Source organism: Protopterus annectens, chromosome 7.part1, assembly GCF_019279795.1.
Source record: "Protopterus annectens isolate FY-2018-M chromosome 7.part1, PAN1.0, whole genome shotgun sequence".
NCBI lineage: Eukaryota > Metazoa > Chordata > Ceratodontiformes > Protopteridae > Protopterus > Protopterus annectens.
In genome coordinates this window covers 460,002,671-460,022,500 of record NC_056740.1, presented here as the reverse complement: position 1 = coordinate 460,022,500, position 19,830 = coordinate 460,002,671, and the positions used below count along the sequence as shown (strand labels likewise).

The 19,830-nt window shown below is 39.8% G+C and overlaps 1 protein-coding gene across 1 annotated transcript in view; it reads right to left on the bottom strand.

Moving 5' to 3' along the window:
* The window catches only part of LOC122807828 (stimulated by retinoic acid gene 6 protein-like), a gene marked incomplete in the record, with an annotated part of 2,062,125 nt that overhangs the window by 758,981 nt on the left and 1,283,314 nt on the right, over positions 1-19,830 (bottom strand). The window contains 1 exon segment of the mRNA XM_044078921.1: positions 18,302-18,413. Coding sequence (XP_043934856.1) covers positions 18,302-18,413 — 112 coding nt within the window.

The following is a 19,830-nucleotide window of genomic DNA, read 5'->3' as shown; positions in this document are numbered from 1 at the left end:
TCCGAAGAGGTAGTGGTAGCCCTCTACTCTTAAGTCATCAGACCCATCGTTGAGTACAATGCACCATTTTAGATGTACTCGACTATGCATATCCAGCAGCTGTAGAGACCACAGAGGTACCTCACCAAGAGGATTACTGGCATCAAACAGTTGTGTTATGCAACACAACTAGTAAAACTAAATCTGTTCTTCATTGTGTACCGCCTACTCAGAGGCACACTCTGCCTAACATACAGATCCATGTCCAACACATAACTGCTGAGAATGTTCATCTACAGATAACAAAATAGAGTCGCCCTACACACTCCAGGGATATGAACTTCATCACAACAATGAATGCAACATGCTGGTGGGATAGAGTACCATCCCAGACACTTGCCTTACTGTGGAACAGAGTCCCAATGTACATCAGACAGAGCCCCTCGCTGACACTCTTCAATAGGAACCTTGATGAGTGGATGGGAAACAGACAATTCACGCCAAGCATCACATCAGCAGCCCCACTAGAAAGGGGCTTAGGGTACTAACTATTAGAATGAGGGCTTAGGAGACTACCCAATGGGGTGGTGAAAGCTGCACAACTTGTCTAGGCTAACATATGCCTTATTGAAGATAGGTTCATAGGTATGTAGTAGACTATGTGACAGGTACATGTCTACAGATAGTAGATGTGTACTTCATTGTACCATCATGTTGTACAGCAGGCACATGGACCACATACACTGTAATGCTTACAGATACTGGTGGCTGTTATGTACACTGGGTGAGATGTGCACCTCATGTCTTTTGTGCCACTGGGATGTCTGTTGGGTGGGACAGTCCTGGATGGCTCCCTGTCATGGTCACCCTCTTACACACATCTCTGCACATCCATCTTTGGCTTATTATACTGTGTTCCCCCTACATATATATATATATATATATATATATATATATAGGTACATAGGTAGGTAATAGGCTATCTGCCTGAAGGCATATATTAGTATGGCCAGAGTGTGCAGCTATCACCACCCATGGAGTTAGTTCCCTAGGCCTCTGTGTAGTAGAGCTGATGAAGCGGTCCATGGTGTGACAGTTCAGTTTCACATACACTCATCAAGGCTTCTCTGGATGTCAGTGAGGGACTCAGCTTAATGTAGGTTGGGAGGGAGCCTGTTCCAAAGAAATGAAGTCTGTGAGTTAGTATTGTATCCCTCCAACATGTTCTGTTTATTGTTGTGATGATGATATCCCTAGAGCATGTAGTGCAGTGAGTTTGGGGTTACTTAAGATACCACATGTACATCAGTTCTGCATTGGACATGGACCTGTCTGTTGGGCAGAGATCACCTGAACAGACAGTATGCAACAGAGTACAGATTGAGTTAAATTCAGTCTTGTTGCATGAGGCAACTGTTTGAGGCCAGTAATGATCTTGTTGAGGTACGTCACTCGTCTTTCCAGCTGCTGAATGTGCCCAGTCAGATTCATCGCAAGTGTGTTGTGGTACTCTATGATGGGTCTGATGAGTAGAGGGAACCTCATTTGACCTACATGCAAAGACCTTGGCAGTTTGTGGGAACATATACATATAGCATGATTTTCTAACCAATTTGTGAATGTGTTTCTGGAAGTAGTGATGAGTATCCACATGTGTCCATAGATCCCTTATTATTGCCTCCATATTTAAGGTGTTGGCACCTGTGTGGTATTTGTATGACTGTAGCTCGAGCTCATAAGTTTGACACCACATCTGTCTGACTGTGACCCTTTTTAAGGATGTCTCTGTTGTCCCAAACCTCAATTATGACAACCTTTTTGCAGTCATCCACAAATCTTGCTAAACATAGCCCTCATGTGTTTGACTGTATTTCTGAAAAGTATACACCAGACAGGAGAGGTCCAAGGACTGAGCCATAGGAGACAGCAGTTGTTACCAGCTTGAACAGGAGACCACAATTCTTACCTTGTGGGATCTATCTGTGGCCCAGCTGGCAATCCATCAGATTACATACATGTTAATGCACAGGTTGTTGATTTTGTGGATATGACGTGTGTGGGATGTTGGAAAATGGCTTTTCAAGGTCTATGTAGGCCATGTGTAGCTCATTTCATTGATGTATGTCCTGGGTTACTTCCTTGAAAACTGTCTAGCAGGTTTAGGAACCATGATCTGCCCCTGACCAAACCAAAGTGGATAGGTTTGGGTGTTTGTAGGCTCTCAATAGCTCTGTTTATGAGTTCCATAATGATGGACTCCATGGCCTTGCAGATCAGGCTTATTAGGCTTATAAGACAATAGTTCCCATGGTCTGTTGTGCAACAACACTTGTGGAGTGTGCCAAACGTTGCTGTAACCCATTCAACAGTTTCATATCCTGTACAGACAGCGAGTCTCAACAGACTGTTTAGGCACAGGGTCTGTTTGTTTTGGAGTTCACATATGACACAGCCAGGGAAACCATGTTATCCCATACACGCCATGTTTTTAGGTTTGGAAAGAGCTGTTTAACCATTGTATATGTGATTTCTGGGTTTTCAATTGATTTATTGATCTTCTTTGGTTTTTCACTTTCTTTGAACAACTTAAGTATTTGGAGTACATAGTTTGATTATGACAGGTGTCCAATATATTATATGGGTCTGTTTTCATATCAGTGTGTGCACAAGGCAGGATTGGTGAATAGTGACAAGTGTCTGGAGTAAGAACTGCAACTGCCAGATATGTGTGGCCCACATGGCCTAATTGTGTGAGCATGCCCAGTATGACCTTTCAGTATGTTGTTGACTGAAATATGTTAAATTTGTTTAAGTGAGTGAGCATGCCCCGTATGAACATATATACTATATGTGTGTAAAATTCAAGTTGTTTTTTACTTCAGGGCTCACCTTTGTGTTGTACATTGACAGGAAGCACGCTGTGCCTGCAGGGCTTCCATGAGTCACTTTGCATAGACTTATCAACACTTCTACATGCAGTGGGGACAGCTATTATTTGTACATTTCTACTGGGGGGCACACTTGATTGTTACTGTGGGTGTACATAGGATGAGGGTTTCACCTGACACTTATACACATTTGCTAGTCCTGCACTGCTATGTCAGGTACTCCATTTCAGTCTGTACTGTTGCCTATCATACTGGCTTGAGGCATACCACTGTACTACAGACCTTAGCTTCCAATTACACTTATATTAGTTTGTGACTTCATAGCCTACCCAACCCACATCACACTGCCTGGCCTGCTGTTATCTGTCTGCATAGGCCTGGGGGGAGGTTACTCATATGCCTCTTCAGAGGGCATGATACAGCATTTGTTTGTGTTTGCGTTTGTCTACATTTGTCCTGCTGGCTGTGACTGTTAGGTATGTGACCCCCACCATCTGGTATGTGTGAGTGAGTTACGTTGTGTCTGTGCCAGTGAAATGCTGTCATGGCTTAGTGTTTCAGTACTGTGACTATAGTGCACAGTATCCTGAGTTCAAGCCCCGTCACTGCTTTTTATTTTCTACATGCAATTGTATTTAAATATGCTTAATACTGGTAAAATGTGCATAGCAGTGTTTTATATTGCTTAAAATAGGGCACTCATGCCTCAGATGGTGCTACAGGGCTGCCTATGTCGGATGCACATAGTACACTCCCTATACATGTTTGAAAACAGGTAGTGTCAAGTTAGGCATCCCTTTTACTGTATGTGCGAGTCAGAGAGAGGTGTCATTTCCAGGGTTCCTACTGAGTCAGCGTATGTGCTATGCGTTCCCTCTTTGCCAAGACCAGAGCATACTGTGGCACGCCTCCTTCTGCCTACTGGGGCAGGCTCAGGTTGTTCCTCCTCTGAGTCACACTGTGCCTGTGCAGGCCTTGGCAATGGTGGGGTGCTGTTTGGGCCTGCCCCATGCTGTTCCTGCTGCAGCTGTTTTCACAGGATCATATTGTGTAGCATGGCGCATACCATGACAATTTGAGTACATGTAGTTGGTGAGTACTGCAAGGCTCCACCAGATGTGTCCATGCACCGGAACTGTGACTTGAGCATCCCAAACACACGCTCAATAATGTATCTTGTTTGTGTGTGTGCCTCATTATGGAGTCTTGTTCAGGTGTGTGTGCATTTCTGATGGGTGTCATCAGCCACGGCTCCAGTGTGTATCCAGCATCCCCTACTAGGTGACCGTCAGGGATGTCCCCATTGATAAATCTCTGGTACAGCTGCGTCAGATGCCAGATGTGGGAATCGTGATAGCTTCCAGGGCAGCCAGCACACACATTCATTATTATGCCCTGGGCATCGCACATGACCTGGCAGTTGATGGAGGGGAAGCCCTTGCGGTTTCTGTAGACCCTACCCCGCTCACCGAGTGGTGCTTTGATGTGTATGTGCGTGCAGTCTATTGCACCCACTACCTCAAGGTATTCTGCTATTTGGTGAAAAAGACACATATTGCTGGCCAATGCCTCACGGGAATTGGGGAAATATATGTGCTTACTGACATGCGCTGACATGGCATCCAGGAAATGGTGCAGTACCCTGGATGCTGATGCCTGTGAAATCCCCATCATATCACCAGTTGGTCTCTGGAAGGTACCTGTAGCTAGTATTCTTAGGCCAACACATACCTTGGTATCCACTGGGATGGGTTCCCCTCTGTTGGTTCTGTGTGTGAGGTGTGGCCAGCACAGCTCAACAATTTGCTGCAGGAGGTGTCTGTCCACCTTATAGCACTCCACTATATCCAGCTCATGTAGCCCCTGGTAGGTTACCCTGGGTCTGTACACTCTTCTCAGTCTCCTCACTGTGGGTTGCTCAGCAGCATTCACAACATCACCACCCTCAGCACCTTGCATGTGTTGGTTTATGATAGCAAGAGCAGCCCTTAACATTTTGTCTGACTTAAGATTTTTTAAGTTTTCCTTCTTTATATACTGCAGTGTTGCAGAGTTCTTTGGAAAAAACAGGGAGGAATGGTGTTTGCAGAGTTTAAAGTGCTGGGCTGGGCAGGGCTAGTGTACTGCCTGTGTAATTGGCTGATTCTGATATATTTCACCTGGCCGCTCTGCTAGTTCTCCTTGGTTAACTTCCTACTACTTCTTTTCCTTCCTTTTCCCTTTCTGTTTCCGCCCGGAGGAAGCGCCATGCAAACAAGTGCACACGCATGCACATGCTGTGTGCATGTTTGCAAGAAATTTCAGATATATTCATGGCGTACGCCTTTGGTTTCTGGTTTGCAAAATGGACAACTGTAGACGCACCTCTTGCAATCCTGAGCAACTCAGGGCAAACACAAGACACCGAGCTCCAATAAGCTTACAACCTTCCTGACACACCCCCTTATGATGTCACCTATATTCTACTCTACTACTCCCCTACTCCTACACTTACACTCTTGGGACGTGGCTCACATGCTGGGGAAAATTGGGGTTCATTATCATTATCCTCATTTGCATAGGACTGCCTACTAATGCTTGGTTACATCTCTCACACTGAGCTTCCTCCCCTTAGCAACCACTACTCAGTGGCCATGTTGTCTTCAGCCTGCCATTCACCTGCATGGCAGGATAAGCTTTTTAGTGAAAATGCCTATTTTTGGCTATTTGTAAATAATTTTCTTGTTTTTTTAAGCACCGCACGTTTCTGCGGTGCTGCGCTACTCTTAAACATCGGAGATCGGGGGAAAAATAGATTTTAATAATTTTAAACATTTAAAAATGCCAATGACCTTATATTTGGCCATTGGCATGCTTCCTCAACTGGATACATCCTTTATTTGGAGCTGTCATAGCTCTGTTTAGCTATTTGCAGAACGGTACCAACAGAGTACATTTCTGCAGATAACACTACTCTTCCACGGACAGGTTAGTGTTTCCTGGATTGCAAATTTACCTCATTTGCATAGCTTTCAGCAGCAAATGAGGTAATTTGCATACCATGACACTGTCCGTGCAAAATTAGCTTTAAAAGCTCTCATGCATGCCCCTGCCGGCTGTTGCTGGATCGCGCGGCAGACATATTGGTTGTCTGACGTCTTACTCTACTCTAAACTCCATGCAAGCTTTCGTAAATCCGGCCCATTGTATTGCATTTGATAAGATCATGAATGAAAGTGAACCTTTGTTCCAGCAGACCAAGTGAAATAAAGGAATAAAAATAAACTAAATAGATTGCGTGTTGCATCATTAGAAAACTATAGTGTTCCCACAGATTTAACACTATTTCTTATGCATAAAATACCTGTTGTAATATTTTCTATGTTTTACTGCCTAAAAGAGAAATAGTTGAGTATATGTGTATAGACTGGTTACTTTTGTTAGTGGGTTTGTGCAATATTAACTGAATGCAACTGCTCTAAAACATTTTCTTTTTTATAACAAAATAGTAGACCCTACCTGTATACCCTTGGAATGTAGTCTAGCCTACAGAATTAATTTGTACACATAAGAGATACCTGCATGTATACCAATCATTAGGTGTCTAAATGATTTTGTACTCATAAAATAAGGCACACACCTCAGCAAAATGGACAACTGCTTTAATGAACAAACACTAAAACAATCCACAGCAAATGAAATCACAGCAGCACAGCAAACGAAATTGCAAAGCACAAGCAACAGCACAAATATAAGTATTACCAGCACAAACCTGAAATGCTTCTAAAAATGTTTTTTTTTTCAAAAGCAGAAGCTAAATTGGATCCAAAATACAACGAAATATCACCATCTTGTGGAAATTAAATTAAATGCATGTTCATCTTGTTAAAAGATAAATACATATATTATTATTAAAGTAAACCATAAAATGCTTACATATATAATATATAAAATTATTTAAAATATAAATATAAATATTATAATAATAACATACTATAATTTAGCTGATCTCAATTTCAGCACAGGTTTCAAGGATAACATTTCATTTAAACCAGGGGCAGAACTTGCATCAAGAATAATATAGCTCCCTATATTCCAACCGAGTCTCCCAAGGCCCTCCCCTGGGGTCTTATGGGACTACTTCTATGACAAAAAACTGAACTTTAGCTTTGTCACCCCACCTACATTGGAAGTACAAAATATTGAGGCAAACAGTACTATTCTCACAACTTTAGAAAAAGGTTTTCATTCTGCCATGTTTACCACTTTTGACGGTGAGAGTAATCTGGTGAGAAGTATTCTTAGTAAAGAATGGAAAAATTTGTTAGTTTTTCTGATTTAAATCATATCTTTGAAAATCCATTTAAATGTGTATATAGGAAGGGACGTAACATCAAGAATATATTGGAAGGGACAAACTTCCTTAACCCCACTAATAATAATAACAAAAAAGGGACACAAAAATGCGGGCGTTGCCCACATTGCAGTAACATCAAGGAAGGTGATTCTATTCTTCTGAAAAAGAGGAACAAGTATATTACTACTCAAGGTTTTGCCAACTGTAATACCACAGGAGGGATTTATATTGCTACATGTGAAATCTGTGACTCTTTTTACGTTGGCAAGACCGAGAGGAAATAGAGGCAGAGAATTTACGAGCATTTATATGAGATAAGGAAAAGAAAAGATAATAATGCTCCATTTAAACATCAAAATAATTGTGGCAAAGCATAGAAGTAGTCCCACGAGACCCCAGGGGAGGGCCTTGGGAGACTCGGTTGGAATATAGGGAGCTATACTGGCAAATTATTCTTGATGCAAGTTCTGCCCCTGGTTTAAATGAAATGTTATCCTTGAAACCTGTGCTGAAATTGAGATCAGCTAAATTATAGTATGTTATTATGATATTTATATTTTTAAATAATTTTATATATTATATATGTAAGCATTTTATGGTTTACTTTAATAATAATATATGTATTTATCTTTTAACAAGATGAACATGCATTTAATTTAATTTCCACAAGATGGTGATATTTCATTGTATTTTGGATCCAATTTAGCTTCTGCTTTTGAAAAAAAACATTTTTAGAAGCATTTCAGGTTTGTGCTGGTAATACTTATATTTGTGCTGTTGGTTGTGCTTTGCAATGTCGTCTGCTGTGTTGTGCTGTTGTGATTTAGCTTGCTGTCAATTGTTTTTGTGCTTGTTCATTAAAGCAGTTGTCCGTTTTGCTGAGCTCCGTGTGTGCATTACTTCAGGTTTACCAGTTTTTATCTTGGACACTCAGACCACTGGTTTGGTTTATTGATTTTGTACTCACATATATCACCAAACCTTTTAACAAAAGACCAATAACCTTCCTATCACTCAAACTTGATCTCTAGAAACATTAATTAATTAGTTATTTCAGCTTGAGACCCCCACTTTTATAAGTAAAATGCAGTGCCCTCACCTCCTCACCTAATGAAATTATTGCTTACCTCATATCAGCTAGTTATTAATGTAAAGTCTATAGTCTCATCCTGTCAGTCCATAACAGTGATAAAAATAAACTGCTACTGCTAATCAGTATAAAAGGATTACATACCTCGCTACCAATCCTTTCTCTATAAATCAACATAAAATCAAACTACTTCATTGTCACTCATTTCATCATTTCTGGTTTTAGTTTTATCTTTCAGTTTCAAACTATCAAGCACAGAAAGGCATGTCCTACATAGACAATTCAAGGTATAGATTCAGACCATGTCTTCTAACGGAAGAACATCACAAAGACATATCACCCAGATAATGTGTCTATCACAAAAACTCTGAAAAAGCCAGCAATGTTTTCCAATTCATCATTATAATTCTTTTGGCTACTATTTTATAGTTTATTTTAAGATTCACATCCCTCAACAAATGCAAGCAATTTGCCTCTCTGCTGGTGATTCAAAGCAAGAAAAGAAGGAATGGGACTTGTTTAACTTTATTTTTGTGCCCACACTGTCACTGCCTTACTGGTATAGCCATGTAGAAGTGTTTTCTGCATTTCCTGTTACTATTAATGCATTTTATTTTCTACTTTGTGCTCATAGTAAGTACTAGGATAGCTGTCCTTGTGAGACAAATTTTCTAAGGTGAGACTCAGTCTCTGTACCTTGTGTTTGTCAGATAAATACCTTAACCATTATCCCAACCCAAATGTGAGAATCAATTCCTGAACCCTGTGCCTGTGAAGTAAAACACCTTAACCACTATGCCAACCATAAACACTAAAAGGCAAACAAAGGGTCTTGATGAGATTTGAACTCATAACCACAGTTTACTAGAGCAGTGCTTTCAACCTTGAGCTACAATGAATAATTAGTTTGGCCTAGTGAATTTGTTCTGAGATGTAAACTAATCGATGTAACTTAATGCAAACATTTAGTACTTGGACTTCAGATTTCACTTGTTTTTTGTTGATTATTTTGTTTCCTTCATCTCTCATCATCAACATCCTTTTTTCCAGTTCTTACATGGGCTAGGATGTCATGTGACTTCTCTCCCTATTCAGTGCGTCTGTCCCACCTTCTTCGACTGTCATGTCTGACTGTCGCAGATCTTCTCTCAAACGATCCATCCAACTCTTTGCTGGATGGCTTTGTTTCCTCTGACCTTCTTCCTGTCTGTCCCAAATCTTTTTCAGCAGATTGTCTTCTGCTTTTCTGCACAAGTGTGAAAATCACTGTAATGTGTTCTCTTTCACCTTTTATGCAAATGGAGCTACTTTACCTCTGCTCTTATGTTCTCATTTATTTATATGTCCCACAGTTTGCATCGTAACACCCTTCTCAGGCACTTATCTCCATCACCTCTAGCTTTCTCATCTGCTCTGCCTTTACTGCCCAGGTTTCTGAACCATACAGCACTACTGGTTGCACCACTGTTTTGTACACCTTACTTTTCAGATTCTTCTGTCTTACACTACACCTGACACTCTGTGCCAGCTGGCTGCAGCCCCTCTAATTCTAGCTTTTACCTTTTCATTCAGACTTCCCTTCCCCTCAACCACCCCTCCCAGATACTTGAAGCCATTAACTTGTTCCGCTATTTTCCCTTCTATTTCAGTTCTCAGCTTCTCCTGGTTTCCTGTTTGCTGTCATTACAACTGTCTTATATATACTCCCATGTGCCTTCAGTTTTGAATTCCATTACATATCCTTTTTTATTCTTGCTCAGAGGCTGTCTGTAATGCCACATCATCTACATATAGCAACTTTGTTGATCTGTCCCCTCCAACCTGTTTGCTAATGTAGTCCATCACCAGTATGAACAGCAGTGGGCTCAGAGCTGAACCCTCATGCACACCCATTCCCACTGGAAACCCCTTGTGAGACAGAACACTGTTTGTACTTGAGTCACTTAGTCCTCATACATAGCTTGCACTAATTATAGCAATGTTTGGAGACTTCAATCCACCACGCGACTGCCCAAATCAGCTTTCTTGAGACCTTAGCATATGTGTTCTCTAAGTTTAGGAAAGCCCAGTTGGACTCCTTCCTCATTTCTAGCTTCCTCCCTAGTGTCTGTCTCACTGCAAACATCGGGTCACTTGTGCTGCATCCTGATATGAATCCACACTGCTCATATCCTATCTTACTTTCTTCTGCTCTGCATATTTATCAATTACCCTCTCCAGAAATTTCATGCAGTATGATAGGAGTTTGATTCCTGTGTACTGCCCACAGTTGTGAATGTCCCCTTTGTTCTTTTACGCTGGCATTAGTAAGCTTATTCTCCAGACATCTGGGATACATATTTTGTCTTTATATTGTTATGGGTACACTCAAGAACCATTTCTCATGTATCTCACCCAGCATCTTGGTCATATCTACTGTCGACTTCATCAGAGCCTGACGCTTTCCTTGATTTCATTTTACCTTGTGCTATTCATAGGTTCATAGGTTCATAGGTTCATAGGTGTTTACTAGGCTAACAACCACAAGGGCCATTTTAAGCCTAGTCATGCATCCCAAATCTCTGACAAGTTCTGATACCCTTAATAAGTGTAAGCATGGGCCTGGGAGATGAACCATTTACAGGTTAGCTGTTTCCATTAGAGACATAGCTGCCAAACCAGGGATGAATTTCTGGTTTCCCATCCAATTGTCCAAGTTGCACTTGAATTGGATTAGGGAGGAACTCTGCTTCACATAGATGTGGAGCCTGTTCCATAGATGGGGTAGTTTCTGGGACACATACCTATCCCTACAGCAGGTCCTATTTATATCACAGGCAAGGTTTAAGTCTTTAGAACAGATAATTCTGGTGCTGTTTGTTTTGTGGATATGCAGGAGGTCCATCAGAGTGGGGTCTGACAATGCCCTGTATGCCAGGCATAGATCTCCCCTCAAAAGCCTGTAGGAGACAGAATACAGGGATAGTGCCTTAAGGCATTCTGCCTAGGACATATTACTTACTCCCTGTATTCTTTTAGTGAGGAACCTCTGTGGACATTCCAGTTGTTGGATATGCCTGGTTAGGTACATACCAAAGGGGGTATTGTACTCGATGATAGGTCTGATGAATGCCGAATACGGTGGAACAATGACTTCCTTGGACTTAGATGGCATAACTGTATTTATCAGTTGGGCAACATAGAATTATTTCCACACCACTGTAGACACATGATGATCAAAGGCTAGATTCCTATCTATGTGTGTCCCTAAGTCCCTGACTACTGGGCCATCTCTAAAGGGTGTGTTGTCAATATGATAGTTACCAGGCATGGATGACTTTCCAAAGGATACTATTATGCATTTCTTGGCATTTAGTTTTAGTCCATGACTCTGACACCAGTTGTTTGTCTGTGTCAGCCCCTCCTGGAGAACATTTGTGTCAGTGTGAGATTCAATGACCGCTCCTAATTTGCAGTCATCTGCACTGACATTGGCCTTGACGTCTGAGAAGTAAATGCCAAAAAGGAGTGGTCCAAGGGCTGATCCCTGAGGGACACCACTTGTGACTGACCTCTTTGTAGAGGTGGACTCCCCAAGTCTAACTTCTTGGGTCCTGTCTGTGAGCCAGTTGGCTATCCACTGGGTGACATACGGGTTCATACCTAACCTCTTGAGTATGTCAACAATGCCTGAGTGGGGTATTGTGTCAAATGCCTTGGCCAGGTAAAGGTAGGCAGTGTGAATGATTTTGCCCTCATCCATTGCTTTGGTGACCTTCTCAAAGAAGTCCACCAGGTTGAGTAGGCATGATCTGCCCTTGATGAAACCAAACTGGGTTGGGTCCAGTGTCTGGAGGTTTACTATATCTCTACTGATCATCTCCATGTATATTCTTATTTCTTCTATGATGGCTCCTCCTCTTCTTTCAGTGTAGGCTGTGTCTAGTGTAGCACAGCTTTGGTGAGGTTTTCTTGCTTCAGAATCTGCTGGAAGTACTATTTCCAACTGCCTTTGATGTCCTGTGGACTGGTGAGCAGGCTCCTGCTGACATCCACTACAAAGGATGTCAGATTATTTTCTTTATCTTTACGTCTTTACCTTGCAACCTGATAGAGTTTCTTTGTTTCTTCCACTGAGTAACTTTCCAGATGCTGACAGAGTGTCTCTGATGTTTTGTTGTTTGCTATTGCAATTCTTCTCTTAGCTTCTTTGCTAGCCTACCAGTATTCCTTCCTAGCCTGGTCTATAATTTCTATCTCACACTTTTTCCTGCACTCCTTTGTTTTGATGACTTCCTGGACTTGTGCATTCCACCACCAGCTTTCCTTATGTACCTTGTTTCCATACATGGCTTGGCCACATATCTTTTCTGTAGTCCTAACACATGCTGTTTTGAGGTGCTGCCACTCTTTTTCAACTCCCAACTATTTTTTGTCTTCTTGAGGTGCTAGAGCCCTGAGTAATTCCTTGAACTGTTGTGCTTTCTCTCCAGCTGACTTTCAGGTCTTCAGCCTGGTCTCTGTTGACCTTAGATCATTTTCTAACTACTGTTTTAGCTGATTGTGGCAACCAGTGGTTTAAGCTGTTGAATGACTGTTTCACTAAGGATGACTTTGAAATCACAGATTTTACCCCAATTCCCTTTCCTTACTAGGAGGAAGTCTACCTGAGTTGTATGTTGACTACTTTTGTATGTGATCTTGTAACTCTCTTTTTGAACCATGTGTTGGCTACTTTCAAGCCATTTACCAGACAGAAGTTTAACACAGCCACTCCTTCTTTACCCCGTTTCCCCACCCATCTTTACCTAGGCATTCGTCATATCCTGTTCTCAACATGTGAATTCAGATCACTCATTATCAACACCAATTCATGTTGTCCTGCTTTATCTAGTAGGTCCTGCAACTGCTGTCTAAATGCCTCTTTTCCTCACTATCACAACCCTGCTGTGGGGCAGAGGCTGAGATTATGAATACTGCCCTACCATTACACTGGAGTCTGACTGCCATGAGTCTGTCACTAATTCTGATGACATCCCTCACTGCCTTCTGAAGCCTCTATCTCACCACAATTCCCACACCATTTCTAGGCTATCCTTCTCCTGAGTAGTAGGGTCTGGATCCCAAACCAAGTGGCTTTGCTGCACTGTCCTCTTATCCTGTTTCCTGGATACATAGGATGTCCTACCTCCTCTTTGCCATCATACCATCCACATCCAAGCCTCATCCTGTGAGTGAACCTACACTGAGTGTAGCAATTCTTACTTCATGTTTAGGACTTTGATTGGTTTTACATCCAGATTTCACTCAACAGGGTAATCCCAGGTAATTTAAGCTGGGCAGAGAAACACCAGCCAGCCAGTAGCTTACTGACCCAGGTGGGTACATATTAGACAATTGGGGCACATACAGCCACCCCATAACTAGCATGGATCCTCGGTGTAGGTTGCAGTAGGTTAGGTCCTCAACCTATTTATTACCTGTAAATACCCACGCCTATTAGTCGACATGACCAGATCACCTAGAGCATATTTTACACCACTGAGTGTCTAGCTCTGACATGGTATGCACACTGTGATCTGTCTGCTCTGTCTTGAAGAGATTGCCCACAGTAGATGCCCAAAGCAGTTTGACTATACAACTCTTCCACCAATATGGCACCATCTAGCATATGTGCTGCTGCTGCCCACAGCTTCATTCTTAGGCAAGTTTGAGATGAAAACACTAAGCATGTTTTTTTATTTTTTTGGAGGTGGGATGAACCCTCATAGAGACACAGGGAGAACATAAAAACTGCAAACAGGCATTGGTTGGAGGTCAGTATCAAACCTTGTATCTCGTGCATGGGAAACAAATATCTTAATCATTATACCAACCAGTGCCACTGATTCATGCTTAACTAATAGATTATTATAGCTTGACCTTGTCTTATAGGTTCATACTAGGCTATCTGCCCTAGGGCATTTATAAGCCTAGCCAGAATGTGTTTGGCTTTCGCCACCCATTTTAAATTTATTTTGCTATACCCTTTTTCGAGGTTAGTATACTGTGCCTCTGTCTAACAGTGACACAGAAGTGATACCCGGGGTAAACCTACGATCTCCCATCCACTCATCAAGATTCCTCTTGAAGAGAGTCAATGAGGGACTCTGCCTAACCTGGACTGGGATTTTATTCCAGAGTGAAGGGAGCCTCTGGGTTATGAATCTGTCCCTCCAGCATGTCCTATTTATTTCAGTGCTGAGGTTCAAGTCTCTCGAGCGCGTAGTTCGATGGGATTTGGATTTTCTGAGGTGTAGCATGTCCATTAATTCCGGGTTGGACATGGCTTTATACGTCAGGCACAGATCGCCTCTGAACAGGCGGTATGCCACTGAGTAGAGCTGGAGTTTCTTTAACCGGGCAGCATATGGCATCTGTTTGAGCCCTTTGATCCTCTTGGTGAGGTACTTTTGGGGTCTTTCCAGTTGCTGCAGGTGTCTGGTAAGGTACATCCCTGATACTACTGAAGACCTACAACAAATGCAAGCAGTGTTTGATTCTCTGCTGGTGGATTTTTAGCTTCTTCCCCCAACTGTAAATTTAGCTTTGAAAGCTCCTCCCAGTTTCATCTCCTCTATTCATTCTGCTGGATCAAAACAAGGAATGCTCTCCTCTTAGACTTCTAAAACAACAGCTTTAATTTTTACTTTTTAACAGTTTTTTGTTAGTTTGAACAGTGTGGAAGCCTAAAAGCACTGATAGAAAAGTGTTGTAGTTTAATTAGCAATAGTGGGGGTATTGTGTTTTACTACAGGACCTGTGCTCCAAACACATTCCATAAGTGTTTATTTCACAATTCCTGCCTTGGTACCTGTTTACTGCCAACAGTAACACTCTGCCTGGTGTGCTGGGGGTATTGCAATTTCACTTCAGGACCTGTGCTACCCTACAACTGTTGTTTATCTATAGTATACTATCTATAGTATACTATCTGTGGTATACTATCTATGGTATACTATCTATGGTATACTATCTATGGTATACTATTTATAGTATGCTATCTATGGTATACTATCTACGGCATACTATCTATAGTATACCATCTATGGTATACTATCTATAGTATACTATCTTTGGTATACTATCTATGGTATACTATCTATGATATACTATTTATAGTATACTATCTATGGTATACTATCTATGGTATACTACCTATAGTATACTATCTATGGTATACTATCTATAGTATACTATCTATGGTATACTATCTATGGTATACTATCTATGGTATACTATCTATAGCATACTATCTATGGTATACTATCTATAGTATACTATCTGTGGTATATTATCTGTGGTATATTATCTATGGTATACTATCTATGGCATACTATCTATGGCATACTATCTATAGTATACTATCTATGGTATACTATCTATAGTATACTATCTATGATATACTATCTATAGTATTGTTATACTATCTATAGTATACTATCGATGGTATACTGTCTATGGTATACTGTCTATGGTATACTATCTATGGTATACTATCTATAGTATACTATCTATGGTATGCTATCTATAGTATACTATCTATGGTATACTATCTATGGTATACTATCTATGGTATACTATCTGTGGTATATTATCTATGGTATACTATCTATGGTATACTATCTATAGTATATAGTATACTATCTATGGTATACTATCCATAGTGTACTATCTATGGTATACTATCTATGGCATACTATCTATAGTGTACCATCTATGGTGTACCATCTATGGTATACTATCTATGGTATACTATCTATGGTATACTATCTATGGCATACTATCTATGGTATACTATCTATGGTATACTATCTATAGTATACTATCTATGGTATACTATCTATAGTATACTATCTATGGTATACTATCTATAGTATTCTATCTATGGCATACTATCTATAGTATACTATCTATGGTATACTATATATAGTATACTATCTATGGTATACTATCTATAGTATACTATCTATAGTATACTATCTATGGTATACTATCTATAGTATACTATCTATGATATACTGTCTATGGTATACTATCTATGGTATACTATCTATGGTATACTTTCTATGTTATACTATCTATGGTATAATATCTATAATATACTATCTATAGTATACTATCTATAGTATTGGTATATTATCTATAGTATACTATCTATGGTATACTATCTATGATATACTATCTATGATATACTATCTATAGTATACTATCTATGGTATACTATCTGTGGTATACTATCTATGATATGCTATCCATGGTATACTATCTATAGTATACTATCTATGGTATACTATCCATAGTATACTATCTATGGTATACTATCTACAGTATACTATCTATGGTATACTATCTATAGTATACTATCTATGGTATACTATCTATGGTATACTCTCTATGGTATACTTGTGAAGCATGATATTCTACTTTCTAGTTCCTGCATAGGTTGCACTTCAAAGCATTTTTTACTCCTCTCAGTTTCTTTTCTGTTACATTGTTTCTTCCTTCTCTGCCTTCTGTTTTATACAGTTGTAAATGGTTTCCCTGTTTTGGAGTATATGTTTCTGCAGAAATCTTTGGGTACTCTGTGAATTGTAAGTTATATCTCCAGGTTTAAATTTCTGATTCAAACAGCTTTTCCAAAACCTTCTCATGCTTTAAGAAAGAATCTTAACATTTATAGATAATTCATCTGGTTATAACTAAGTTTGCTATAACTACTTTCTTATTAATCTGTAACATCAGTTAACATTAGCAAGTTTTCAGAAATAATTTAGTTTGAAATTTTCAATCCTGTCTCTTCTTCCAATAACACATGATATTTTCCTTTTGCGAGGTCAAAGAATTTACCTTTCTTATTGGGACTGCACCCCAACTTTGACCGTTATCCTGCAGCTCAGTGTTCTCCCTAGCTTTGCTAAGTGTAACAATGCTCCCCAACTGTGAGTCTATTACCACAGCTGCTTGACTAATCAAGAATTCATGTTAACGGCATAATTTCTTAATGTTGATCTTAAGTATATGTAAAAAGCTTTAAAGAAAATATCTAATTGGTCATATTTAATACATTTCTTAGAGTTGTGTTTTCTCATACATCAAAGAACTGTATTTGCTGAAATTTGCTGAACGTTAATACTCTAGTGTCATATATATGTATGAATAATGACATGTAAACAAACATATATGCCAGACTAATAAAGGAAAAATGTCATCAAGCCTAGTTCATCAAAAACAAAAGTCTTAAACTGAATATTTTAATCTGCCCCCCATGAAAGAGATAATCAAAGGAAAGATTAACCACCAGGCAAAACAATTAGTCAATGTACACTAGCTAAAAAGTAATTCTTCATATCTTCCTGCTGACCAAATTGCAAGTCTTACTTATTTTTTGTTTACCGGTAAAGTCTGACTTGGAACAAAGCCATTTTTCAGTGGAAGCCCAGGGAGAAACACTACAGATGCATGTCTTTGTAATGTGGGAGGAAACTGGAGTACCTGGAGAAAACCCAGACAAATGCAAGGAGAACATGCAGACTCCGCACAGAAGGCACTCCAGCCGAGAGTCGAACTTGAGAATCTCATGCAGTGAGGCAACGATGTTACCACTGCACCATCCATATTTTAACTGTAAGACATGAGAGCTTTCTAGAGCAACAGAATCTAAGCACCTACAGTTTATCAAAGCATCATAAATAAATAAACAAAAGGTGAAAATTTCTAAAGACCACTGTGACGCATTTTTGACTTCCTTGAAAACTAAGATAAGGTAGGGAGATAAATATTACGGTATTATTTAGTGTTCATCAATAATTTGTTTCACCGCATTCAGTTATTTTCTGTTTCATGCGTTAATACCCTAAACCAATAACCTTGGATATCTTGCCATCGAATACAACTTGCCATTCATTCAACTCACACTTCATTGACATCCTTTTAGACCTCTAGTTTGTCCAGATAACATGACATCACACGTGTAGATTTCTGACTTACTATGAAAAGACATATAAAGCTCAGTGTAAGAGTCATGATGATTCTTGTAGGAAATTTGAAAAATGGATCCCAGTCGTACACCTTCTCACGAAACCATGATTTTTTCAGATTCCTGTTAGCAAAAGAATAAAAAAAATAACTTAATCAAAACATTAAATAAAATGGTCATTTTCTTGTTCTTAAATTACAATTGGTTACATTTTATAAAATACAATAATGGAAAAGAGAGGAGAGAAGACAAAGAAATGAGAACAGTTATACAGCACTAATAAATTAGCACTGTACATTAGCATCGCCAAACTGACCTGCAGTCATAGAGATAGGATATTGCAAAGGAACATAGAAGGTGGTGGAATCTGCAGAGATACGTACAAGAACAGAGAAAGGATTATGAGAAATGGCCCTGAAAACAGCTCTGGGCAGGTGCATGAACACTTAAGTCTAGGTATTAATGGATCACATGGTTGGAACTTCCTGTAGAGCAGTGTTATACAAATACGATAGTGACACTTACTAGTCTCACAGTATGGCTTGGTGCACAGGTTGTAAGCTGTTGTGGTGTAATGACAGAGAAACCTCTGTGGATAGTATCAATGACACTAAAAGGATTGGGAAGAGAGATTGGATAAGCAATTCACAAAGAGACAATGGGGGATGCATGTATAGCTCCCAAATATGCAACAACGCCTAGAAGATTTAGGATCTTTGCCTGGAAGTGTTTACATCAGTATTCTTATACCCCAAGTAGACTCCAAAGAATTTTTCCTCAGGTGAGTAGGGAATATTGGAGGTGTGGCAGGAAAGAAAGAGGTGGCTGGGAATATATTTGTTGGGAGTGTGATGAGCTGGCTGACTTTAGGGACTCCCTGCAAACCACTCTGTCAGAGATGTGGATTGACTTGGGAGCTGATTTTTTTTGTTGTAATACATAATTGAAATTGCCTAGACATAGTAAAGCCTTGCTGAGTCTAATTAGGGTGGCTGCCCAAAAAAGCAATTACTAGAAAATGGAATTCAAAGTCTAGACCAACTTTACTAGAAGTAGTGAGTATAGTAACAGAGATAAAACAACTGGAATTGGGATCTGTAGAAAAGGGACAAAGCAAACTACATAGAAAAAATGGGAATTGTGGGAATAATATATGCAGTGAAGGACTGAGGTTTAAGAGGCAGGATTTGAATGAGCCATATAATGCTTTACTGACAATGACTGAATAGATTGTAAGTGATGTATAATGTTTGCAACTAAAGTGGTGTCAGTATTTGTTTTTCATTTATATAAATGTAAGATTGCCTGTGTCATACATGATCATTTAATAAAAATGCTGAAAAAAAACTGATAAATAATGCTGGCAAAAACTGCACACCTAGAGTACATCTCACCTTGTATTATTTGAAGGTTGCTTATATTCTAAAATGGTTTACACTTGCCATTGATTTGGGAATTTATGTAGTTAAACCTTTCTTTGAAGTCTCAAACACATTTATTTTTCTGAAAAATCATTTAAGATACATATTTCATATAGCTA